The sequence below is a fragment of the Erythrolamprus reginae genome, chromosome Z, assembly GCF_031021105.1.
Source record: "Erythrolamprus reginae isolate rEryReg1 chromosome Z, rEryReg1.hap1, whole genome shotgun sequence".
In the NCBI taxonomy this organism is placed as follows: Eukaryota; Metazoa; Chordata; class Lepidosauria; order Squamata; family Dipsadidae; genus Erythrolamprus; species Erythrolamprus reginae.
The window spans coordinates 93,836,612-93,863,134 of record NC_091963.1 but is presented as its reverse complement, the minus strand read 5'-3'; the positions used below and the strand labels follow the sequence as shown (position 1 = coordinate 93,863,134).

The following is a 26,523-nucleotide window of genomic DNA, read 5'->3' as shown; positions in this document are numbered from 1 at the left end:
GCTTTAAATCACGCAATCTGCTTCTTCAGAGAGGCTACAAAGATGTGTGAGTGGGTTGATTGACAAAATCATTTCAAGGAGGCCTTTTTTAATGAGTTCTTGGATGCCAGCCGAGACCATTCTTATCTGAGAATCATTAGTCTGGGAATACTGCCAGAATGGACTAAAATAGCCTTTTCACTTTTAACTATTTTATACTCTGATATTTTTAAACAATATTGTAATGCTATCCTGTCTGTTGTGTGTGTGTCCTCTTTAATTCCTGTCAGTGGCTCGTCTAGACAGAACAGTAACTAGCTAACTTCAGATTAAGATCATGCCTCAATTGTAAACATACCTATCTCTTACTTAGTAACTTTTGTCCAAATTTAGGAGAGAGATTAACTTTGTTTTCCAGATTGCTGTGATAAATGGGAACTAAATGGGAATTTCCAGATGAGTCCATATAGCAAATGCCATTGCTATACTTTTTAAAACACTCCATAGTTTTTATTTTGAATCAGAGAATTGGGAACTCTAAATTTTCCCCTAACCTTTGGTGGCCATTATAAGGTCTTCATATATTTAAGTTATCATTCTTTGCTATGTTTTTCTTTTAAAAGTTGAAAGTTACCTCTGTATATTTATGGAGATATGTGGGAAAGAAACATATAACATTGCTATACATTTTTTATCAAAACAGGAAGAACCTATTGGTGCTTTTGTAAAACTGCCAAGAATCAGCAAGTAGTTTGATTTATTGTCTATACAGATGAGAAGCCATATCTAATAAGTCCTGTGTAGCAGTCAAAATATCCATTTTGTATTATAAATGTGGCCTATTTTCTGCCACTCTCACTCTGGCCTTAAACTACTTGATATTTATGTCTAAATCAAAAGGAAATGAAGCTGTATTGAATCTTTTTACAGATTTCAGAATTTTCATCCATTTAACTTAATGTAATAACTTGGTGTTCTGTCCAAACCATGTTAGCAATTGATGGATTCCACCCATCTGTATTTGGAAAACAAAACCAATTGTTGTCTTTTCCATGAGTCTTTCCACTTAATACAAGCCCTTCTCTGTGGATTTCTTTTTGTACTCAATATCTTTCCATTTGATTATGTGGAGACAATTAAAAACATAGTCATCACATTTTTACCATTATCCCAGTCACATGGACTACACACAATGTAGAATCACACTTATCAGCTTTCTGTGTACTATTGCGTACTTGGGTTGCTGGAAACATAGTTTTGGTTGGTGGTCATGAACTGATTTCCAATAAAATATCAGCCTCTCCCAAGACTGGGAACAGTTGAATAGTTCTCACTAATTGATGATATAACCTATAAACAATGTTCTGTTAAGTCCCTAATTTTTTTTCTATTTCTATCATAATGTGAAAATGTTGCACTTTTAACACAGACATCTACCCCCTCCACACACACATTCTTTGCTCTCATATACTGGCCAAGAAACTTGAGGGAGATAGTTCAATGTTGTATGACTTTCAACTAGGCTCCTATCTAGACCCTTTTTAAAATAGCCCCTTGCTTTATTTTTCATCTTGGCCATGCTCTTAATTGGTTGTTGGTAGACTAGGTAGATTTCACTAGTTGAAATTTTTGATAGGTTTGGCTGGTTTTTTTACACAAAGAGGAAAAAAACATATTAGGAACACAAGTTAAAATAGGGAAGAAAATGGTAAGGGAAGACCTGTCCACCCTAGACGAATTCAAATCACCAGGGCCAGATGGATTACACCCCAAGGTTCTGAAGAAATTGGCAGACAAGATCTCAGAACCTCTGAACTATATCTTCCAAAGATTCTGGACCACCGTGGAATTGCCAGAGGACTGGAAAAGAGCTGATATAGTTCCCATCCTCAAGAAAGGGGGAAAAAATAGATCCAGGAAAAAATATAATAATAATAATAATAATAATAATAATAATAATAATAATAATAATAATAATTATTATTATTATTATTATTATTATTATTATTATTATTATTAGATTTGTATGCCGCCCTTCTCCGAAAACTACAGCCTAACCTCAATACCAGGGAAGATTTTGGGAAAGATAATCTAGCAACAAGTCAATGACTACCTACAAGCAAACAAATAACCAAAAGCCAACATGGGTTTGTCAAAAACAGATCATGCCAGACTAATCTTATAGCATTCTTTGACAAAGTGGTATAATTAGTGGACCAGGGGAATGCTGTCGATGTGGTTTATTTGGACTTCAATAAGGCTTTTGACAAAGTAGACCATAGCCTACAACTAAATAAAGTAGAAAAATGTGGGATGGACAGCATCACCTCCAGGTGGATTCAAAACTGTCTAACTAACTGCACTCAACATGTGGTGCTTAATGGAACTACATCTACATGGAGGGATGTATGCAGTGGAGTACCCCAAGGATATGTTTTGCCCTGTACTCTTCAAAATCTCCATCAATGTCTTGGATGAGAGGATAGATAGGGAACTTATCAAATTTGCAGATGACACCAAATTCGCAGGAATAGCCAACCCTCCAGAATATAGGCACAAAATACAGAAGTATCTCGACAAATTTGAACAATGGGCGTTATCTAACAAAATGAAATTCAATGGTGAAAAAAGTAAGGTTCTATATTTAGGCAAGAAAAACAAAATGCACAGGTACAGTATATGTGGTACATTATTATTATTATTATTATTATTATTATTATTATTATTATTATTAATTAGATTTGTATGCCACTCCTCTCTGAAGACTCGGGGCGGCTCACAACAGTAATAAGAAACAGTGTAACAATGGGACAAATCTAATAATAAAAAATATATAAAACCCCCAACATTGCTCAACAGTAATAACTATGAGAGGAATCTTGGAGTCCTAGTGGACAACCATTTAAATATGAGCCAGCAGTGTGCAGCAGCTGCCAAAAGAGCCAACACAGTTCTAGGCTGCATTAACAGAGGGATAGAATCAAGATCTCATGAAATGTTAGTACCACTTTATACGGCCTTGGTAAGGCCACACTTGGAATACTGCATTCAGTTTTGGTCGCCACGATGCAAAAAAGATATTGAGACTCTAGGAAAAGTGCAGAGAAGAACAACAAAGATGATTAGGGGACTGGTGGATAAAACATATGAGGAACATTTGCAGGAACTGGGCATGGCTAATTTAATGAAAAGAAGGACCAGGGAGACATGATAGCAGTCTTCCAGTATCTCAGGAGTTGCCACAAAGTAGAAGGAATCAACCTATTCTCCAAAGCATCTGAGGGTAGAAGAAGAAGCAATGGATGGAAACTAAACAAGGAAAGAAGTAACTTAGAACTAAGGAGAAATTTCCTGACAGTTAGAACAATTAATTAGTGGAACAGTTTGCCTCCAGAAGTTGTAAATGTTCCAACATTAGAAGTTTTTAAGCAGATGTTGGATAACCATCTGTCTGAAGTAGTGTAGGGTTTCCTGACTAAGCAGCGGGTTGGACTAGAAGACCTCCAAGGTCCCTTCCAACTCATCATCGTTGTTGTTGTTGTTGTTGTTGTTGTTGTTGTTGTTGTTGTTGTTGTTGTTATTATTATTATTATTATTATTATTATTATTATTATTATATGCAACTTTCACCTTGTGACTTGTTTCTGATCTAATCTAAAACTAGCTCACTCACTGGTTTTAAACATCCAGGCCACATCATTGAAATTGTTTTGTTGCTATGGTTTGCTGTATTTCTCGGAACATTTGCCTATTTGCCAGGTCACGGGATTCAAGTAGAGTCCTAGCAAAACTTTTTTGCACTTGATTTGTGAAGAAAACAAGCTCTACCTCAGGGAATTTCTTCAAAAGATCAGCTTTTCATGTGCTATACTATTGTAATTTTTTTTTAGAAAGATACACATGTTTTTACCAATTCAGCAGATTAAATAAAATAGCTATGAAGGAAATAATTAGTGGCCAGAGGGGAGAGGGCACTTTATAGTCTTTTGAAAAGCAGTGGCTTGTCTATCATGAAATATTTAATAGGTTAACTGGAAAAGAAACCAACATGGAGTCTCAGGAGCTTGATTTGATTGATTGATTGATTTGATTTTATTGGATTTGATTGATTGATTTGATTGGATTGGATTTGTATGATTTCCTTTCAGACAGAGGGACATGCATCATTGGTGCGTAAAACTTTGCTTTTTTCTGGTAAAATATAAATGCTTGGAGCTAAATCTGCAAACCTGTCACTTCTAAGGTTTATTTCTGTTGAATTTCAGGATTGAAGTTCTATATTTTTCACATTAACATTCTAGAAATTGAGAACTCAGAATTTGGAATTGAACTGTTACTTTTGCACTGATCCAGCCCAAGAAAAAGCCATCTAAAAGATGCCTGACAAATAGCCATTTTGCAATGACAAAACATTGTGTTGTGCAGTTAGACTTGAAGAAATATAACCACCCAACCAGGGATAGGTTCCTGCCGGTTCTAACTGTTTCTTTAGAACCGTTAGTAAACTGATGGTGATTTCACAGAGCCTGTTCTGTCGATGCCAATCCACGGGTGTCTCCATCATGGATTTTCTGTGCATGTGCAGAAGTTAATTTTTGCTACTGTGCATGTGCAGAAGCTATTTCTTGTTTATTTTCTGGGAAAGGATGTGTGTGCACAAAATGTGCCCTTCTGTCATAATGTGAGGCAGTGGGAAAGGTAGGTAGAACCCACCCCTGCACCCAACACATTAGCTATCAAGTCTGTGATTATTGACATGTCCCTCTAAAATGTTTGCCAGCACTATCACAAAACACAAATTTTAAAGGGCCAGAGACAATTGGTTGCTATAAGACAGTGATGGCGAACCTATGGCACGGGTGCCACAAGTGGTATGTGGAGCCATATCTGCTGGTACAGGAACCATTGCCCTAGCTCAGCTCCAATGTGTGTGTATGTGCCTGCCAGTTGATTTTTGCCTCATACAGAGACTCTGTGAGGGCATTTTTGGCTTCCAGAGAGGGGGAATGGGAGAGGGCATTTTTCCCCTCCCCTGGCTCCAGGGAAGCCTTTGAAGCCTGGGGAGGGCCAAACAATACCCAACGGGAGCCACCAGATGTTGGGAAACAAGCCATTTCCAGCCTCCAGAGGGCCTCCAGGGGTTGGGGGAAAGTGTTTTCACCCTCAACAGGCATTGAATTATGGGTGTGGGCACTCGCGCATGTGTGATAGTGTACATGCATGCTCTTTCAGCACCTGAGGAAAGAAACGTTCACCATCACTGGTATAAGTTGTACTAAGCCACCCTGATTTTTATCCTTTTAATGGTGCTTATAAGCAACACCAATTTCTCAGTCTTCTAACATATTTATAGCCATGTAGAATATTAAAAATTCAACAATAACAATAATATACCCAGTGAGGCACTACTTTGACATCGTTGTGGGGCTTGTGTGTTCTGAGAAAGATGAGAGCTATGCCAGAGGTTCAATCATTCTGGACAAGTCTCATGAGAGAAGTCAGACAAAGAGTGTCTTTCCCATAAAAATATGCTGAGCTGTAAATTTCAGAAAACCATACCAGCTCACATGTTTCCTGGGTTGACAAAGTCCGTGCTATGTTTGGGGTTCCTGGATATTTCATGAAAATGGGCTACAGGACTTAGGACTGCTGTGCAATAACCATAAGAAAACTTTAGCCCTAAAGTTGGGTACTTGGAATGTTCAAACAATGATCCCCAGTTTCTCTGATGATCTACAAGAAATAGATGACATATGCAAGACTACAGTTATCAATATGGAGCTGAGCAGACTGCCAATTGACATCATTGCCCTTCAAGAAACAAGGCTCCTGGCCTCAGGATCTGTTATGGAGAGAAAATTCTCATTCTTCTGGCAAGGAAAGCCATCAAATGAGACTAGGGATTACGAGGTGTGCTTGTGGTCAAAAACACCTTATAAGATTCATCACTCCACCTGCTATAGAGAGCTAGTGGGTGGAGCTGTTCTTACAGCTGCACACTAGCAAGACCAGTCACTCTTATTAGTGCATATGCACCAACTTTATCATTGTCAGTAGAACCTAAAGACCAATTTTACGATGATCTGGTCACCAATGTCAAGAAAGTCCCTGAAAAAGAATCACTGTTTATCCTTGGAGATTTTAGCATTAAATCAGAGCCAATTATAGTTCTTGGCCTACTTGTTTTGGTCAGTTTGGTGTTGGGAAGATGAATGAAAATGGTCGACGACAGCTGGAGTTTTGCTGCTGCTACTACAGTTTCTGTGTTAGCTATACATTCTTCAAAACAATGCCTCAACAGAGTCTCTTGGAGGCATTCAAGATCGAGGCACTGGTACCAGCTCGATTTGATACTGACCATGCATTCTAATCTTCCCAGTATTACAGTCACATACAAGTATCAGAGTGCCGACTGTGATACAGACTACTACTTGGTTAGCAGCAGAATAAAACTGCAAACAAAAAGATTGCATCATTCAAAGAATGAAGGAAGACCATGAATTGACATCAGCAAGACCAGCAATCAGGTCAAAGAGGAGGAATTTGCACATGCATTAGAGGAAACACTCCCAGGCCCAGCTAAAGCAAACACATCCAAAAGATGGGAATATTTCAAGAATGTTGTCTATAAGATTGCCCTGTCAGTATTTAGTAAGAGGATCAGAAAGACAGCAGATTGGTTTAAAGCCCACTCAAAGGAGCTGACACCAGGCACTGGGGAAAAAAGGAGAGCGCTGATTGCATATAAACACTGTTCCAGTGTGCGCAACCTGCAGGTTCTGGGAGGTTCTTGCAGCAAAGTCCAACAGGCCACCAGGAGATGTGCAAATGACTATTGGTTGCATCTTTGCTCTCACAGGTAATATCAAGGGGACATATGATGGCCGCCCTGAGTCTTCAGAGAGGGGCGGCATACAAATCTAATAAATACAAATACAAATCAAGCATGACTTAGGACCAACACAGAAGAAATCTGCCCCTTTGAAGTCTGCTACAGGTGATGTTATCCAGGACTGAACACAGCAGATGGCACTCTGGGTGCAGCACTACTCTGAGTTATATTCTAGAGAAAATGTGATAACTGATGAGGCTTTGAACAGCATTGACTGCCTGCCTGTCTTGGAGGAGCTTGACAGTGAGCCAATCTTAGAGGAACTAAATGCAGTTCTGAACTCCCTCACCTCCCTTGCCTCAGGTAAGGCACCTGGGAAACATAATATCCCCAAAGTTTGGGGATATGCCATAATATGCTAAAGTTTTGAAATGCTGCAAAGAGATAATCCCCACAGAACTGTATGTAATCTTCTTTCTCTCTTGAAGGGAAGGTGGAGTATCACAGGACATGAGGGATGCAAATATCATCACACTATATAAGAACAAAGGTGATAGGGGTGACTGTAACAATTACTGCGGCATCTCTCTTCTTACTGTGGTAAGGAAACTGTTTGCGGGGTGATGCAGTGGTTGGAGTGCAGCACTGTAGGCTACTTCAGCTAACTGCTAGCCATGGTTCAGCAGTTCAAATCTCACCACCAACTCAAGGTTGACTCAGCCTTCCATCATTCCGAGGTGGGTAAAATGAGGACCCAGATTGTTGGCGGCAACCACTTAGAGAGGACTGTAAAGCACTGTGAAGTGGTATATAAGCCTAAGTGCTAATGCTATTGCTATTGCCCATGTTGTATGGGCATGAGAAAGTAGCAATAATGGTGCATGGAATATCTGCAAGAAATATCATTTGCCTGTAAGCAAGAACTGGTGAGACCATAAAATAGAAAAAGTCATAGAAAATGAAGAAGTTAAATTGCTTGGGGACTTCAGAATCCGGACAGACAGGCATTGCTACATAATACCCCAGCTTAACAGCTGTCAATAAGAAAGACAAAAAAAGTCTGGATAGTGGATATGGCAGTGCCTGGAGACAGCAAAATAGAAAAGAAATATGTGGAAAAGATAACAAAATACAAAGACCTACAAATAGAAAGACTATGGCAAAGGCAAGCAAGGGAATTACCAATAGTAATATACACGTTGGTGCAATCCCAAAATAACTGGAGCACCACTGGAACACCATAGGCATTGACAAATTTGCTATCTGTCAATTGCAAAAGGCAGATTTACTTGGAACAGCCTCCATCTTGCAATAATATCTGTAACATCATCAAACATCCAGATTTGTCTATCGCAGATCCTTGATAAGGACTTGCAAGGTAGACAAAAATGCCAAACCTAGTCTGAACATCTGGATGACTGTGCAATGATCAATGAAAATAATAATATGCTTTCTTATAGACATAAGAATTTAGTAGATTACAAATCAAAGCATTCTCAAGCCTGATATCTTAGCTCCCACGGCCAAAATACCTTATTTCATATTCAAATTCATAGTGTCTTGTTCAATCAACCTTTTAAGTCTCACAATCAAAAGGTCTAAGACATTAGCACAGGTAGATTAGAAACAGAGGGCAACTGAATCACCAGTGGGAATAAGCAAAGAAATAATGGGAACACAGTATCCTTAGAATAGCCCAACTGAATATTTATGTGTGAGTTGGCTCTGCCAAGCTTCTTCCCAGCTAATGAGATTTTCCAGGCCTCTTGGGAAGCTTCTGTGCACTAACTGATCTTTCCTTTGACCTTTCTGGTCCCAAGCCGAGTGCATTCCCAAAGCACCCTTGGTCCAGAGCAGCTTAGAAGGCTAGTATCAAGGCAGATACAGAAGAAATGATGGGAGGAAAGAAAGGAGGGGGGGGGGGAGAAACCAAATGAACATCCACTTTTTATGGTCTTCTGTGAAACCCCCAGGCATTCTTAGCTCAGGTCCCTCCTCTTACTCTGAACAGAGCAATAATTTTTCTTCCTCCCATCCACCCACCAGACACTTTTCTGTAAGCAAAGCACAGACAGGCTGTGTGCTATCACTGCTGCCTTTACTGTGCTAACATGAACATGAAAATAATAGTTGCCGTTTTGGTGCTAGCTCTGGCTACAATTTTTGCTCTAATCTGTGTTTTGCTGACAAAGGGGAAAAAAGTCACCAGTTGTGTTTCCTCTGAACTATCAATTTCCTCTGAAGAGCTCAATGGAGAACAAAGTGAGATCTTTGCTGATCTGACAGCTGATGAAATGACCCAGGTGGTGAAGTATCTCAAGAAGAATCTCGGGGTGTACCTGGAAGATGCATTTCATGCAAAACCATCAGATAATTGCATTTACTATATGGATGTGTACTTCCCATCTAAAGTGAAAGTTCTGGGCTTCCTTGATCGTGGAAAGGAAAGGCTGCCCCGGCAGGCATTGGCTGTGGTATACTTTGGAAGCCAGTCAGATCCAAACATTACAGAATTTGTAGTAGGTTCACTTCCAAATCCAACGTACCATCGAGACATTACCATGCGCAAATTTGGCAAGAAGATTCCATATTACAGCAGACCAGTGACTGAAAGGGAATATAAAGATATTGACTTGTTCATTTTCCATAAGCTCTTCAACACCTCCAACTTTCTCGAAACATGCTGCAATTATGAGAGGTCTGATTTAGCTACTTTAACCACAGCTCCAAGAGGATTTGAGTCTGGTGAAAGAGCCACCTGGTTTGTCCTCTTCCAGAATGTGATTGGCAGTGGATATTTCATACATCCTATTGGCTTGGAGATGCTAGTGGATCACAGCAGTCTGAACATCTCTGAATGGAAACTGACGAAAGTATTCTATAATGGACAATATTATCAGGATATGGCCCATCTGGAAAAAGAGTTCAAGAACGGACAGGTGAAGGAAGCAAGAATGAAAAATAATCAGCTGCAGATGGAATATGCTTCTAGGAAGCGATTTGAACCAATAGCTCCTGTAGGCCCATTTCAATTTGAGACCCAAGGAAAACGCTACACTGTAGCTGGCAGCCATGTTACATATCATCTATGGAAGTTTACCTTTGGAATGAATGTGAACACGGGGCCACGTCTTTTCAATATCAGGTTTAATGATAAGAGGATTGTCTATGAGTTGAGTCTCCAAGAAGCTCTTGCCATTTATGGTTCCAATTGTCCTGGAGGAATGATGACCAGATACATGGATGGTAGCCTTGGCATTGGAAAGTTTTCTTATGAGCTAGTCCAAGGTGTGGACTGCCCCTACATGGCCACCTATGTGAATCGGCATTATCTAATAGACTCTGACATTCCCAAACTAAACAAGAACTCCTTCTGCATCTTTGAACATGACATGGGTGTCCCTCTGCGTCGCCATTTTTCTAATTTTGGCTCTTTTTACTATGAAGGGTTACCCAAATATGCTTTGGTCTTAAGGACTGTTTCTACCCTCATTAACTATGACTATGTCTGGGATTTTGTATTCTATCAAAATGGCGCCATAGAAGTCAAGGTCCATGCTACAGGATACATCAGCTCTTCATTTTTTATGAAAGGTGGTACTAACTATGGAAACAAAGTTGGGGAGCACACACTTGGAACCATGCACAACCATCTGATAAACTACAAAGTTGACTTGGATGTAGAAGGTAGGTTCTTATATTTCCTTAACTCCCACTAACTGCCTTACTATTAAAACCTAACAGTTATATAAGGGCTGGTGGTTTGGTCAGCCTTCTCCTGCTACAGGTATAGTTTGCCTTGTTTGGAACTCCAAATAAATCTTGAATTTTCTGTGACTTTTCATGCAGAAAATATAGTAGATAAATCAGAGGGTGGGGTGGGATTTAGAAATTCCAATTATTTTCATTCAGTCTAAATCATTGTTTGATTTATTTTGGTATTATTGATGAATGATGCAGCTAGTGAGGTTTAATGGTTAAAAGGTTGAACTGGAAGTGGATAAGCTTAAGTTAAGTTCAATTTAAACTATGAAAGCCTATCTCACAGGGCTGTTTTGGGGGGAGAAGCAGAGGGAAATGGAGGAAGAGGCTCTATTCATATTGTTTTCAGCTCTTGAACAAAACTATGAGAGGCTGAAGCTGAAAAAGTGAAATACAAGTAGTCCTCAACTTACAACCGATTACCTGTATATCCATTTCTTGTTCAGGGACTATTTGAAATTACAATGACATTAAAAGAAATGACTCATGACCATTTTTCACATATATGACTGTTTCAGTATCCCCATGGCCCCATGATCAAAGTTCAGAAAGTTGCAGTGTCCCACATTTTGCAAACTTTTTTCAAGCAAAGTAAATGAGGAAGCCAGATTCTCTTAACGATCACGTTGCTGACTTAACAACTGCAGTGATTCAATTAACAACTGTGGCAAGAAAGGTTGTAAAGTGGGTCAAAACTCAATTAACTCTTGCTTAAGCAACAGAAAGTTTAGGCTCAGTTGGGTTGTCGGGTTGAGTTGTAAAAAAAAGCCTTTACTTTGAGAATGGACACTTGGAATGGTGACATGCTAATTAAGCAAGAGAGAGTAATCTCCTGGACCCTGTGGGTATGCCTTTATCATGAAGGCAGATAAGAATCCAGAAAGTTGTCACATGTGGATTCCTTTCTACAGCAGCTACTTTTATGTCTCAGCTGCAGGGACAAATGCCCTTTTTTGAAAGACTTAGCTGTGGCCTCAGAAGTTATTACAGCATTGTAAATGCTTATTGTGAATAAATAATGTATTATTCAGTTTGGTATGTAATAATATTAATCTTCTGCAAATCATGATTATATTTAAATGGAAATGCAATGAAGTTCACTTTAATTTGTGTCAAGCTTATTTTGTTTTGGTTCTGTGTATTTCTTTAAAATGAAGGCTCCAGAATATAAAGCCCAGCATGGTCCTCATGAAAATAATTATGCACCCTTGTACTGTATATTCTAAGCTTGGATACTCTTCTGCATGCATGTGGCAAGAAGCTGCAATGGATTTGGTATTCTATCGTATATGTCATTCAGTACTAAGGAGTTGCTCTGGGCCAGCAAAATATATGAAATGTAGATAAGCAACCAGGGACTAATCTTAACAACCATATACCATGAGGAGGAGACAATGCAGAAGCGTCATTATGATATATGTTTATATGCAGATGATATAATTCTCGATTAGTTTCTACCTGTAAATGGGAAAGTCTTTTGTCTCCAAAAGCTGCATTTTACTATATTCCCTTCTTGTGAGAAGAGAGAGAGAGTTAGTGTGGCAGTCCCTGCAGATTATTCTTTAAATCTAAGAAAGATTGCCCTTGTCTTGGAAAGAGTAGAATCCTGAAAAAGTACATCTCATCTCTTCTGTTCTCATTCTGTGTGCAGAAAATAATACTGACCAATTCCAGGAGTTTCTAAATATAGATTTCTATGTGTGATTAACTGTAAATTGGCAAGAGTTTCTGGGCAAAGCCCAACTAGTGTCCTCTTTTAAACCAAAGACACAGAAATTAGTCAATTTCATTTTGCTCAACTTTGTATTTTTCCGTTGTGGAACTCCAGGCGGATGGTTCTCACTTCCTCACATGTAATGTGGGCGAGCCTCATGGACACGCATGTGCAGTGCCAAAAAAGTGGGGGAGGGGAGCCAAAAACAAGATGGCGACAACATGTATAGTGCCAGAAACTCAACCGGGTCAGTGATGTCATTGTGCTGTCACCAGCGGGTCACTATCAGTTTGGAAAAACTGGTCCGAACTGGGAGGAATCCACCTCTGTAGAACTCATTACAATCCATATGTGTAAGTCTATAATTTTCAAAACAAAATCTTCAGAATTGTAACCACTCCTCCTAATACACCATGTGAATACACAGTTTTACCATGCAGATTTTTGCCAGCCATTTTCTCCAGGTGAGTGTACTTTTATGTCTTACTTTTTATTAATAAGCATAACACTATATGCACTTTTCCTGATAACACCCTTTTTGTATGATTCTTTTTTATTGCTGCTGTGTATGACTAAAGTATATTTCCTTAAAGCAGTGTTTCCCAACCTTTTTTGAGCCGCGGCACATTATTCATGTTTTCAAAATTCTGGGGAACACTGAACGGGGGTGGCGGGGGGGCTAAAGAAAAGTTTGGACAAAAAAAATATCTCTTCCTCCATTTCACTCTATTTCTCCCTCCCTCTTTCTCTCTCTTCCTTCCTTCCCTTCTTTCTCTCCATCCCTCTTTCTTTCTTTCTTCCTCTCTTTTTTGCTCTCTTTCTCTCTCCCTCCTTCCCTCCCTCTATGTCTTTCCCTCTCCCTCCTTCCCCCCTTTCTTTCTCTCTCTCTCTTGCTTTCTTTCCCTCTCTTTCTCTTGCTTTCTTTCTCTCATTCTCTCTCCCCTCCTTTTTCTCTCTCTCTCTTTCTCTCTCGTTCACCATGCCAGCAACAGAGAGAAAAAGAAAGAGCGAGAGAGAGCCGGAGAGAGAGTGGAGTGCGCAGCAGCCATCAGCCTCCTCGCCCTCCCAGACGTCCCCAGTGCCCGGCCTCGCGCCGCCTCCCGTTAGCCCGGCCGAAAGCCACACAGTCCCGGACTCCCGGATCGCTCGCTTCTCCGGCCAGTGCGGCGCTTTCCTGGGCAGATGGCTTTGCTGACCGGAGAAGCGAGCGATCAGGGAGTCCGGGACTGTGTGGCTTTGCGCCATGAAGAGAAAACGGCAGCAGGGAAAAGTCGGCCGTTTTCTCTTCATGGCGCAAAGCCACACAGTCCCGGACTCCCGTATTGCTCGCCCCAAGGCAGGAGGAGGCGGCGGAGGAGAGTGGGCGGATCGGGCGGGCAATGGGGCAGGGTGGAGAAGCCAGGGGCGCGTTTGGCCGGAGGCACCGTGGGGAGGCAGGGGCAGGGAGGTGCGGCAGTAGGTTCCTCCGGCCAAACGCGCCCCTGACTTCTCCGCCCTGCCCCATTGCCCGCCCGATCCGCCCACTCTCCTCCGCTGCCTCTCGCCGCGGCACACCTGACGTTGTCTCGCGGCACACTAGTGTGCCACGGCACACCGGTTGGGAAACGCTGCCTTAAAGTATGAATCAAACTGGTTTCTCTCCTGTTTATTATTATACTTACGTTTGTTAGAACTTATGGCAATTTAAACACTTTTGAACATATGTAACCAACCCATGGAATAATAAACATACACCCTGCCGTGTTACCCAAGAAGCACTTTGTACCACTTATGGAATTCATTTTCTTCAGCTGGGTCCCATCAGCTGAAGTCTATCAATATCATAATAAGTATAGGAATTATTCTAAAAAGAACAAAAATATTATACAACACAAATAATTATTTCACATATAATATTGTGTTATGTTAGACCAAACAAATAGATCTCAGTTCTATGGGGGGAGGGAAGGGAATTTCAAAGCAGCCTCTGAAAAGATCTCTCATGTTATCTTCCAAACAGAACAGGTGCCTATGACAAAGGTTTTATTTTATTAGTTCATTTGCAAGGAAGAAGGAAATCTACAATGTAGTGTAAGACATTATAACAATTGCCTGAATAGGCTTTCATTGCTCCCAGTCTATAACTGAGCCACAGATGCTGGAGAAATAATAATTGAAAAATGCTGAATGGTGAGTTTGTAAGAAACTCTCCCAAACATAAGATAAGCCATTCTGTTCACAGTCTCAAATTGACTTTGGTACTTGATCCATTGTTTCTAAGTAGGTGAATCCTTACGCAGGAGTCCAAAACAGAAAGTGTTTGTCTCATTCTTTTTTCATTGTTTGTTAGGAGTCAAGAACTCTGTGGTGGATCTTGACATGGCATATGAATCTGTGCAGGTCCCTTGGAGCACAAAACATACAATCCAGCGACCAATCCTCACCCAGCAATACTTGAAAACGGAAGAAAAAGCTGCTTTCCCACTTGATGGCAAAATGCCACGTTACCTGCTTTTCAGTTCTAACAATGAAAACCAGTGGGAACACAAACAGAGCTATCGTATCCAGATTATCAGTTTTGCAGGAAAGCACTTACCACAAAGTAGCCCTATGGAGAAGGCCGTCAGCTGGGGAAGGTAGGTCCCTATCATAGTCCTATGTTTGTCTTTTTTAGAGAAATAGCATCTTATTTTAATTAAAGATTAGTATCAGGGGAAAAGGGGCTGCAGTTTATTCATTTGTGTAATGTACATCGATCAGCTGCATCACTCAGATGTCTTACAACAATTTAAAAACTGAAGAAAAATAATCAAAATATATTTTTAAATGATCATCATGACTGTCTGGTCATAGACTCATCGTTTTATATATTTTAAAAAGAATTTAGAGAATTAGTTTGCACTTCTGAGGAGCATGATAAAACCTTCCGTTCCATATTTTCTCTCTCGTTCTCCCTATTTTGTGTCCACTTTAGATACAAGCTGGCTGTCACTAAGCAGAAAGAGGAAGAATTGACAAGCACCTGCATCTATAACCAGAATGACCCATGGGATCCCCTGGTTAACTTTGCAAACTTCATAGACAATGAGACCATAATCAATGAGGTAAGTGGCAAGATGACCCAACTACAGTATGCTCTGCATTCGACATACAGGGGGTGAAATATGAACAAGAAGAAATCTGCTATTGTATTAGCACTACCAAATTTTCAAGAGAAGAGAGTCTTCAGGTGTGGCCTATTGTTGCAAACAATAAAACCCGTGTCCATGAAACTATTACATTTGATTATTAGAAGAGTTGTCTCCTTACTCACCGGGTCTCCATTCTCACAGATCAGCCCCTTCATTTGCCCCTCTCCCATCTTTACCCTCTGAACCAGGTTCTGATGGCCCAGCCCTTTTGGCCCACTGTAAGGCCTTCAATACCCTATTGTTCCCTGGGCATTGAATGCACTTAGTTAAATAGTTTGGGAATGTTATATAATTGGGGTTGGGCTTGGTTGTATTGTGTTTTGTTGTGGATTTACTATTTATTGGTGCTTTCATTTTGTGTTTTTAATCCTCAGTGATTCCAAATTGTTATTTGCAATTTGGGTAGCTATATAAATAGTTAAAATAAGTAAATAATATCACCAGGTAAGTTAAGGTGAATAGCCACTTCTTCAGGACATCAAAAGTGTATGGGATTAGAGTCGACTCTCCGTACATCTGCCAGTTATTCTGTTGAGTTGTTTAAAATTAAGAAATAAGGAGTTTGGTGGAAGGAGTTACATTGCAAATCAGGAGGAAGATCTGTTGCATCAACACCAACTGATCCTACAACCTTTATCTCTCAGTTGAACTGATTTGTCCTTCAAAGCCAGGCTTGGAAACTTGGGAGAGGAAACCAGTTAAATTCTGGACTGCCCTGAGGCCAAATTATAAAGGCTCCAAAGAACAGTGTCTAGCAACTTGAGAGATAACAGGGCTACATGAGCTCAAATGGCAAATAGAAGTGAGATCAATGCAGTCACTTAGGAATCATCTGACTTCATCACTAACAGTCAAAATACATGGGTCAGATTAAGAAACCCTATTTTAACATTGGAAAAGTGAGGGTTATCTTAAAGCTGCCAACTAAAAGTTATCCAGCTAATAAATATATCTCGGACTAGGATATATGACACCAGCACTATAATATTCCATTGAAGAATTTGCTTAATGTGAGATTCAGGAACATCTTGAAAGCTCAGCCTAATTTGGAAGATGGTAGGCACAGGGTCAGAATCTAAGCCTTGTCCCTCTGTAGACAAAAAAGTGGTGCTACGTTAACCATCTTGCAGCTTTTGACATGCACACACACAATTCTATGTGATCAGAAAAGCTGTTCAAGGCAAAAAGACTTCTTTTAAAAAATTGAAATTTGCACAATTTGCAAATGAGAACCAAAAGCTGGTTTAAATAGAAAAGTAATAAAAGTAGTAAAAAAAGGAATCAGATAATGTTAAGAAGTACATAGTAGAAAAAATGAAGAAAATTTTAATTATTATTTATTTATTTTATTTATTAATTGGATTTGTATGCCGCCCCTCTCTGAGGACTCAGGCCAGCTCACAATACATCAAGAAACATAACAATACATCTGGAATCCAATTAATATGACTGAAAAATATCATTAAAAGTTCTAATATAATTTAAAACTGTCTGGCTCTGTCCTGCCCACTCCTCCCAGGAGTCTACATGTGGCCCATTTTGGATGCCAGGTAAGTGCAGAGCCCATGTGGAGGCTCTAGGAGGGAGAAAAATTTACCTCTCAGAAGTTATGGAAGTCTGGAAATGGATCCATTTCTGGCCTCCAGAGAGCCTCTGAAGCCTGGTGGAGGCCATTTTCACCTTCCTGGAGGCTTGAGGAAAGCCCTCAGAGCCCGGGGAGTGTGAAAACAGGCCAAATGAGGCCATTTTTGTCCTCCCAAAGACTTGAGGAAAGCCTCCGGAGCCCTAGGAGGGTGAAAAACAGACCTCCCGGAAGATCCAGAAGTCTGGAAACAGGCCCATTTCCAACCTCTGGAGCCCAGGGAAGGCTTAGAGGCTTGAGGAAAGCTTCTAGAGCCTGGGGAGGTTGAAAAACAGGCCACCTTGAAGTCCAGAAATGGGCCCGTTTCCAGCCTCTGGAAGGTCTCTGTAGCCTGGAGAAGACCATTTTCATTCTCCCAGGAGCTCAAGGAAAGCCTCTGGAGCCTGGAGAGAGTGGAAATGCTCCCTCTCCGCCATTGTGAAGGAAGCCAAGTAGGCAGTGATGGGCTCCTAGAGGTACGGTCAGGAATGCTGTACCGGTAGCAAAATTTGGAGCTCCACCCAAGAGCACCCAATTTGCATTGAAAGATGTTGAAACAAAGTGCATAAGCCATGCCCACAGTGTGGTAGTAAAAATTTTGGTAGTCCATCACTGCAAGTAAGTCATTCCCGCCATGGCCTTATCCACCCAGCAACCATGCATAGAAAATATTTGAATCCCACCCCTGGATGCAATGTTACTGTGTTCTATATTATTAGAAAAGTGTCATGACTAAATGGGGGTTTTGCTAATCATTAATTGCAGTATCTGCTCAGTTACAGCCGCAGATTAGAGCTGTGCGATAGGCATCCCTATCCAAGGTACTGATTGGCCGCCCGTCCCTAGTTACAATGTAAGCGGGAAGTTTCTCTCTGTGTGGATTGGGTGCTGCCTCAGGCAGCTCGTTCTTATATAAGCCTGTATTCTGTTTTCCTATCTAAGCTTGTACCTGCCATGTCTGGCATGTGTCTGTAATAAACTGTTTGGTTTACTGAGGCCTCTTTACACTGGCGACGAGGAAGTGAGCCTGTCGCGGAAGACTGACAGTTGTGACAGTAAGTCAGGATGTCTGTTCAATTAACGTTTGCCCCCTTTGATCCTCAAGGGGAGACGTGGGACTCTTATGTCGCCCGTTTCGATTGCTTCCTGATCTCCAATGGATACATGGAGATTTCAGGGGACAGAAAGAGGTCCTATTTTCTGGGGTTTTGTGGCCCTGACATGTTCGAGACATTGTTTGCCCCAGTTTCCATCCATGATGTGCCTTGGGAGGATTTTTTGAAGACGTTACAGGACCATTATGCCCCTGCCCCTTCACAGTGTGCGCGGCGTTATAAATTCTATCAGCGAAACCAAGCCGAGGGGGAGTCAATTAATGACTTTGTGGCCGCTCTCCGCCGAGCGGCTTTATATTGTGAGTTTGTGGATCTCAATGACTACCTACTGGATAGGTTAGTATTCGGAGTGCGGGATGGTCGCCTCAAGCGGCGTCTCCTGGCTATCCGGGACTTGACATTTCAGGCGGCGCTGGCAGAGGCTCGCGCTTTCGAGTTATCTACTCAGTCACTGGCCACGATGGACAGCTCCATAAATGTCACACAAAAAGCACCTAGTGTGGTGGATAAGCCCAAAGTTTCCCCAGACGAGGAGAGCGCTGTGGGGGCGGAGGAAGAAGAAGTTTGCAGGCTGGCTGCAAATCGAGGTCGAGATCTGCCTGCTGGGCACCCCCGTCCCCCGCTGTCGCCTTGCAGTGGATGTGGGGGTGGTCATTTTAGATCCAGTTGCCCGTCCCGGGACGTGGCGTGTTGGCGCTGTGGTGCTAAAGGCCACCTTGCCAGGGTCTGCCGCTCTCGCAGATCTCCTACGACCGTGTTCAAAGAGCAGAGGGAGTTCCAAAGCTTCAACCCCCGGGGACAACAGAGATTTCTCCCCGGTCGGAGGGAGGACTGCAATGCTGTTTACAGCCGCCCTCATCCATCTCCTACTTATGTCAGGAAGACGTCCGATTCTGCCAAAAAAAATTCAGTTGTGGTTCAGCTGGGCAGCTCAAGGTGCCACATGCAGGTGGACACGGGCTCGGCTCATTCGTTGGTTTCTTGGGCCACCCTGAAGCGTTGTTTCCCGGCCATGAGCAAGAGTCGCCTGCAGCCCTGCGCGTTGAGCCTGAGGGACTACCAAGGAGCTCCGATTCCACTTCTCGGCGAAGGTCATTTTGCAGTCTGCTTCAAGTCTTTTGCCGGCAGATTATCACTCATTGTGGTGGATGGACCATTTGCAAACCTCCTAGGACTGGACTGGTTCACTTCTCTTGGACTCTCTGTTATAGGGGTAAATGTAGTTAAGGGGGAGTCGGGTTTTGACAAGTTGGCACGGGAATTTCCTACCGTCTTTGACGGCAATTTAGGTTGTTATACAGGGACCCCGATTTCTTTTAGTTTGGATCCGCAAGTTCCGGCGGTGCGCTTAAAAGCCCGCCGTGTGCCTATTCCCCTCCGACCGAAAGTGGATGCTGAATTGGACAGACTGATTGCTCAGGGGGTTTTGGAGCAAGTAGATCAAGCGGTGTGGGAGACCCCGGTGGTGATAGCATTCAAGGGGGATGGTGGAATCAGATTGTGTGGGGACTACAAGTGTTCCGTGAACAGAGCATTGGCCCACCATTCATACCCCCTGCCTGTAGTGCAACAGTTACTGCACACTCTGGGGGAGGGTCGGGTGTTTGCAAAGCTTGATCTCTCTCAAGCTTACCAGCAGCTCCCCGTCGATTCTTCAACAGCAGAGGCCCAGTCCATTATAACCCATCGGGGGGTATTCAAATGCCATAGGTTGCAATTCGGGGTTTCCATTGCCCCAGGTATTTTCCAAGGGTTGATGGAGCGGCTGTTATATGGGCTGGATGGGACGGTGCCGTACTTTGATGACGTCCTGGTGTCAGGGAGTTCCATAGACGAATTAATGACACGGGTGAGGAAGGTCTTGTCCAAGTTCAGGGACGCGGGTCTGAAGCTGAAAGCCAAGAAGTGCATGTTTGGTGTTCCCCAGGTGGAGTTCCTGGGTTTTACTGTGGATGGGCAGGGAATCCACCCGACCCCTGATAAGACTCGAGCCATCAGGGACGCCCCCAGGCCACAGTCCAAGGGGGAACTCCAGGCTTTCCTAGGACTGCTGAATTTCTATGCGGTTTTCATCCCCCATAGGGCGTCGGTAGCCGAACCTTTACACCGGCTGCTGGATAAACATTCTAATTGGCATTGGGGGGAAAGGGAGGAAGTCGCGTTCAAGGGGGTCAAGGAAATACTCACCTCTAACAATGTTTTGGCACAATACTCACCTGGGTTGCCCTTAGTGCTCACATGTGACGCTTCACAATATGGGGTGGGCGCAGTCTTGAGCCACAGATTGCCAAACGGTACTGAAGCCCACCTGGCATTTTTTTCCCGCACTTTAGCCACGGCGGAGAGGAACTACGGTCATATAGATAAGGAGGCATTGGCTTTGATAGCGGGAGTCCATAGGTTCCACAACTACCTGTATGGCCGTCATTTTGAACTAGTGACCGATCACCAGCCTTTATTAGGACTATTATCTGGCACCCGGCAAAGTCCAATAGTGTTGTCCCCCAGAATGTCATGTTGGATCGTTTTCCTGCCAAACTATAATTACACCTTGTCCTACAAACCCGGGCGCCATATAGCTCATGCAGACGCCCTCAGTAGGTGCCCTTTGGCTGATGTACTAATTGACCCCGCACCTGCATGCTCAGTTTTCACCCTCTCCGAAGGGGTTCTCATGCTGTCTGCATCCGATGTGGCATGGGAAACAGGGCGGGATTTCACCTTATCCCAGGTAAGACAATGGGTGTTGAGGGGGTGGCCAGTTTCTGCCCCAGCTGAAGAATATGTTCCCTTCCTCAGATGTCGGACTGAATTCTCCATGGAAAAGGGTATTCTGCTGAGGGGGTGTAGGGTAGTGATTCCGGGTAAACTGCGCAGCCAGGTGTTGGCACTTCTGCATGATAGCCACCCAGGTATCGTGCGCATGAAAAGCCTGGCTCGGGATTATGTGTGGTGGCCGGGGTTGGATAGGGAGGTGGAGCAAAAGGTGGCGGCGTGCAGAATATGCCAGGAGAACCGGCCATTTCCTCCACGGGCTGAGCCGCTGGCATGGGAGCCGCCTGCGGGACCATGGGCTCGCCTACATATAGATTTGGCCGGCCCGTTCATGGGGCAGACATTCCTGGTTGTCGTGGACGCGCACTCCAAGTGGGTGGAGGTCGTCCACCTAAGGTCAACTCAGTCCCAGGCGATCATTGAGGCATTGATGACTTTATTTGCCACACATGGGTTCCCAGACCTCCTGGTCTCGGACAACGGGCCGCAATTTACGGCGGTGCTGTTCGAGTCGTTCCTGGCATCGGTGGGCATCAGGCACGCCCTTACATCGCCTTGGCATCCGGCCAGTAATGGCCAAGCAGAACGGGCAGTTCGTTCGGTCAAGGACTCCCTCAAAAAGATGCCACAGGGTTCATGGCAGAAAAGGTTGGCAGATTTATTATTAGCGCAGCACTCTACTCCCTGCGTGGCTACCGGCAAAACCCCGGTGGAGTTATTAATGGGTCGCAAGCTATGGATAGTTTTGGATAGGCTCCATCCCTGGTATTCCCAGTCAGTGCCGTGGCCGGAAACTCCGGCCAGGAAGGTAAAGGTGGGAGATGCGGTGTTGGCACGCTCATATTCTGAGGGACAGAATTGGGTAGAAGGAATAATAAGCAGGGAGTTGGGTCCTAGGTCTTTTGAAGTCACTTTAAGTGATGGCCGGGTATGGAGAAGACATTTGGACCAGATCCGTTTAGACATTGGAAAGAGTTCAGGCGATGGAAGGGATTGTGGCCACCCCTGGGAAGTCCTTGGAGAGAGTTTAAACCCGACCAAAAGGTTTGAGGAAACAGACATTTTGGAGGAAGCTTTTCTGCTTCCAGGCAAGGAAGCCAGAGTGACGGCCCCTGAGGCTAGAGCCGAGGAATCTATAGAGCCACGGCGGTCCGGAAGGATTTGTAAGAGACCAGAATACTTGAATGATTATGTATGTGTTAGCGAAAGGGATAGGAGTGCAGTATCTGCTCAGTTACAGCCGCAGATTAGAGCCGTGCAATAGGCGTCCCTATCCAAGGTACTGATTGGCCGCCCGTCCCTAGTTACAATGTAAGCGGGAAGTTTCTCTCTGTGTGGCTTGGGTGCTGCCTCAGGCAGCTCGTTCTTATATAAGCCTGTATTCTGTTTTCCTATCTAAGCTTGTACCTGCCATGTCTGGCATGTGTCTGTAATAAACTGTTTGGTTTACTGAGGCCTCTTTACATTAATCTTGCTAATTCTTTTCTTTCCTCTTCCCAGGATCTTGTGGCCTGGATCTCAGTTGGATTTTTACATGTACCACATGCTGAGGACATCCCCAATACTGTAACAGTTGGCAATGGAGTAGGCTTTTTACTTCGGCCTTATAACTATTTTGATGTTGATCCTTCTAGCAGCTCCCTTGACAGCATCTACTTCAAAATTGATGAAGATGCAGGCAAATGTGATGTCAACCAAATTGCTTGCTTGCAACAAAAAGTCACATGTTTTCCCAGCTTACCTCCTTTCACATACAATGGTTTTGAAAACTTGACAAATCCATAACAAGAAGAATCCACATTTAATTTTTTTAAATTCAACGGCAAAGAATTATTCTATTTCTTATTTTTGGCACCACTCACTCTTTTCAATTTGAGATTGGGATTTTTTTTAGGCTAACTCAATGGAGAATTTTTGTTTCAGCTGACAATCAGGTGTTTCACATAGGCTTTTTTATACATTATGGCTTTGAATATCATTAACTCATATTTTCTAAATGTTCTAGCATGTATAGGTTTACACTTCATCGAAATTAGTGGGGATCTAAATTGAGGTAGGATTTAATTTGTCTTGCATATTAGAAAAAGAATCCAGCAAGGGCTTGCTCAGTGAAATGGCAGTTAGAATGCACTAAATGTGTTCAAATGTACTGATTTTTAAAACCTCCAAATACAAAAAAATGATTAGTTTATTATACTGTAATTCCAGACCAAAAGCTTTATCCCCGTCATGCATGTGGACACTATTTTCATTCACTTGGAGAAGAAATTCTTTAAATTGTGCAATTCACTATACCAAAAGATTACTCATTCTACTTCCAACTCCATAGCCAGCAATCTTTATCAGTATAATAAGAAATGTAAATTCCATTTCTTGCTTTCTATGAAATCCTATGCTAATCCCTGTGAAAAGCCCAGTTGTGATTTGTGGATTTTTTTCAACTATAAAATACTGGAAATGAATGAACAGATTGGACGAAACATTCTCAAGCAGGAATGCACTGCACATTCAAAAGCCCTCTGATTTTGCACAGGAATTCCTGGCAAATCATGGGGTAGTGGCCAGAACACCAGGTGCAGAATCAGCAAACTATAGTTGCTTTCAGATGGGCCCAAGAAACTTATCACTATTGAAGATTGCTCTTCTGCTGTGGAACTGTAGTTGGCTTCCCAAGCTATTGAAGACATTGCATTTTTCCTAGGTATCCTGTTTCGTTCAGAACAATGAAAGGAAATTAATGATTAGGAGGGGGGGGGGATCCAGTAATTTAAAAAAATTAATAAAAATTTCAATAGGAAAATTACTATGTACCTCCCCTCCACACACACAACATTGATGGAGTTTAGAGTGGAGAACGTGTCAACTCAATTTCTTGTATTACTGATGATAATAGAAAAGCTATTGAAATGAGAACTAGCTGTTTGAGACTCTTGCTGGTGAATGTAACTTTTTATGTAACACATAAGTACACTTTTTATTTTATCTTTCTATTGGCTCTTCCAGTTTCTGTCCCAGGCCATATTTGTTTCCCCTTTCTAACCTTCCTTTTTGCTGTTTCCCTGGAGAACAGAAGGAAAATATGCATGAGCCATCTGTAAAAGAGAGTGAGAGAAGGAAAAAGTTGTGTGTGTGCAGATAATGCTTCAATTAGTTTTATGAACAAGGTGCCTTATTTTAGGCAATTGTTTTAAATTTGTAGACATTCATTCTTGCATAAAAACTGCTGGGTTAGAATTTCCAGCAAATTGTCAATTTGCCAAGATATGGATGCTAGGTGGGTATTGCTCAAGATTTTTGACTATTCTGTACATATATTTCTTAACTTCTTTTCCCTATTGGGGAGGGAGAGAAAGCCATTTCAAATTTAAGATTGTCTTTTTAAATGATGCATTCAGATAAATGTAGCGATTGGCAGTAAAATGTTCATTTATGCTCCATTTACTATTTGTTTTGTATTTGCATTTGAAATATTTTTATTATTATTATTATTATTTTAAAAATAGCTAAAATATTGTATTAATATACACTGGGAAGAATGTTGCATTTTACTTTCTATTAAAACACCCTGTTGGTTAATTGGAGCTTCACTAATTGTGATAATACAGTTTTGATTCTTCCAGTACCAAAAGATGCATCAGTGTTTTTTGTTTGCATTAGGAATAGACAAGAATTTCATCAAAATAATCTTCTAGGAGCTAACCTGTATATTTCATCCTTGCTGAACATCAGGCCATTTTAGCACCAGATTAAATTCACCAGCATTGGTTTCTAATGTAATTAAACAACAATTGGGGGGGAAAAAAATCTGCTTTAACTTATGTTTATTTGTATTAGAAAAACTACATCAACTATCTTCACATGTGATGAAAACTTTTGGATAACAAACAATAAATGAAATCTTGAAAGAAGTTGTGAATGTGAAAAGGGAGGGAGGGTAGAGAGGGAATCTAGGGAAAACTCCAGATTAGAATATTGTTGAATTGAAAGAAATCATAAGAGCAACAATCTTTTTATTTATTTATTTATTTATTTATTTATTTATTTATTTATTTATTTATTTATTTATTTATTTATTTATTTATTTATTTATTTATTTATTTATTTATTTATTTATTTATTTATTTATTTATTTATTTATTTATTTATTTATTTATTTATTTATTTATTTATTTATTTATTTATTTATTTATTTAATTGGATTTATATGCCACCCCTCTCCGAGGACTCTTTTTTTGCACTAGACATTTTTGAAAAGGGAAAAAAGAGAAAAAAGAAAGAAAACATTTTCTTTGAATCAGGTCTTCACTAAGAATCATCCTCTTCTCCTATTTTTGGTGGTGCATATAATGGATAAAAAGATTGATGTAATTTATATCTATGGAGAGAATTGTGTGCCTTGTTAATTCTTCATGGCATTAGTGGATCATCTATTAGGGTACCACAATCTCACAATGTCTTGCCATGATTCCCTGCCCCACCCATGCTGCCTTCATATATATATTTGAGAATATCTCTGATGCATGCACATGATTTAAGCATTATAAATTGAAATATATAGGTTTGTATGTATTAGCACAATGGAAATATTTAAATAGGCTGTATATTTGAGATATATGGGGAAAATGTATCAATGTAAATGGTGCTGATTGCATATTTTCATATACAATATTATTCAAATATATATCAAGTATTCAAAAGCTTCAGTTGGTAAAAATTCAATGACCCTCAGAATTTTTCACAAGCCCAGACTTGCACACGTGTAAATTCTTTTGCAAGAATTGCATTGTTTACCAGTCTGCTTCCAACTGCAATTCAAGGTACTATTTATTACCACTACATTTATTTATTACCACTACAGCACCACTGACAATACTTCTATCCTTCAAAAAAACCTTGACCATGTATCACAATGAACTGATAACTGGCAAATTCAAATCTCAACCAACAAATGCTCTGTTTTACACATTAGCAGAAAGAATCAGAACACAAAATACAAGCTTGGAGGACACGACATTGTAGACGATCCTCACTCTGTCAAGGACCTTGGAGTATTCATATCTAATGACCTAAGTGCCAGAGCCCACTATAACAGCATTGCCAAAAAGGCACTAAAAGTTGTTAATCTAATCCTGCATAGCTTCTTCTCTGGCAATATTATATTGCTAACCAGGTCATAAAAAACATTAGCTAGCCCAATTCTCAAATACAGCTCACATGTCTTTAACCCACACTGTATATTGGCCCTCAGCAGTCAGGATTCAGGCCCGGCTACAGCACAGAAACTGCTTTGGTCACACAGATGGATGATCTCTGGTGGGCCCAGGACCGGGGTTTATCCTCTGTCCTGGTGCTTCTTGACCTCTCAGCGGCTTTCAATATCATCGACCATGGTATCCTTCTGCGCCGGCTGGAGGGGTTGGGAGTGGGAGTCGGAGGCATTGTTCTGCGGTGGTTCTCCTCCTACCTCTCCAGTTGGTCGTAGTCAGTGTTATTGGGGGGTCAGAGGTTGCCCTATAGGTCTTTCCTTTGGGGGGTGCCTCAGGGGTAGGTCCTCT

At 41.6% G+C, this 26,523-nt stretch overlaps 1 protein-coding gene across 1 annotated transcript; it reads left to right on the top strand.

The window, feature by feature from the left end:
- The first annotated feature begins 8,846 nt into the window (after window positions 1–8,846).
- LOC139152895 (amine oxidase [copper-containing] 3-like) lies at window positions 8,847–24,596 on the top strand. Its single transcript, XM_070726262.1, has 4 exons — window positions 8,847–10,498; window positions 14,617–14,902; window positions 15,241–15,370; window positions 22,469–24,596. Exons 1-4 carry the CDS (start codon window positions 8,923–8,925, stop codon window positions 22,751–22,753), a joined length of 2,277 nt encoding a protein of 758 aa, XP_070582363.1. The 5' UTR covers window positions 8,847–8,922; the 3' UTR covers window positions 22,754–24,596.
- Window positions 24,597–26,523: the final 1,927 nt, after the last annotated feature.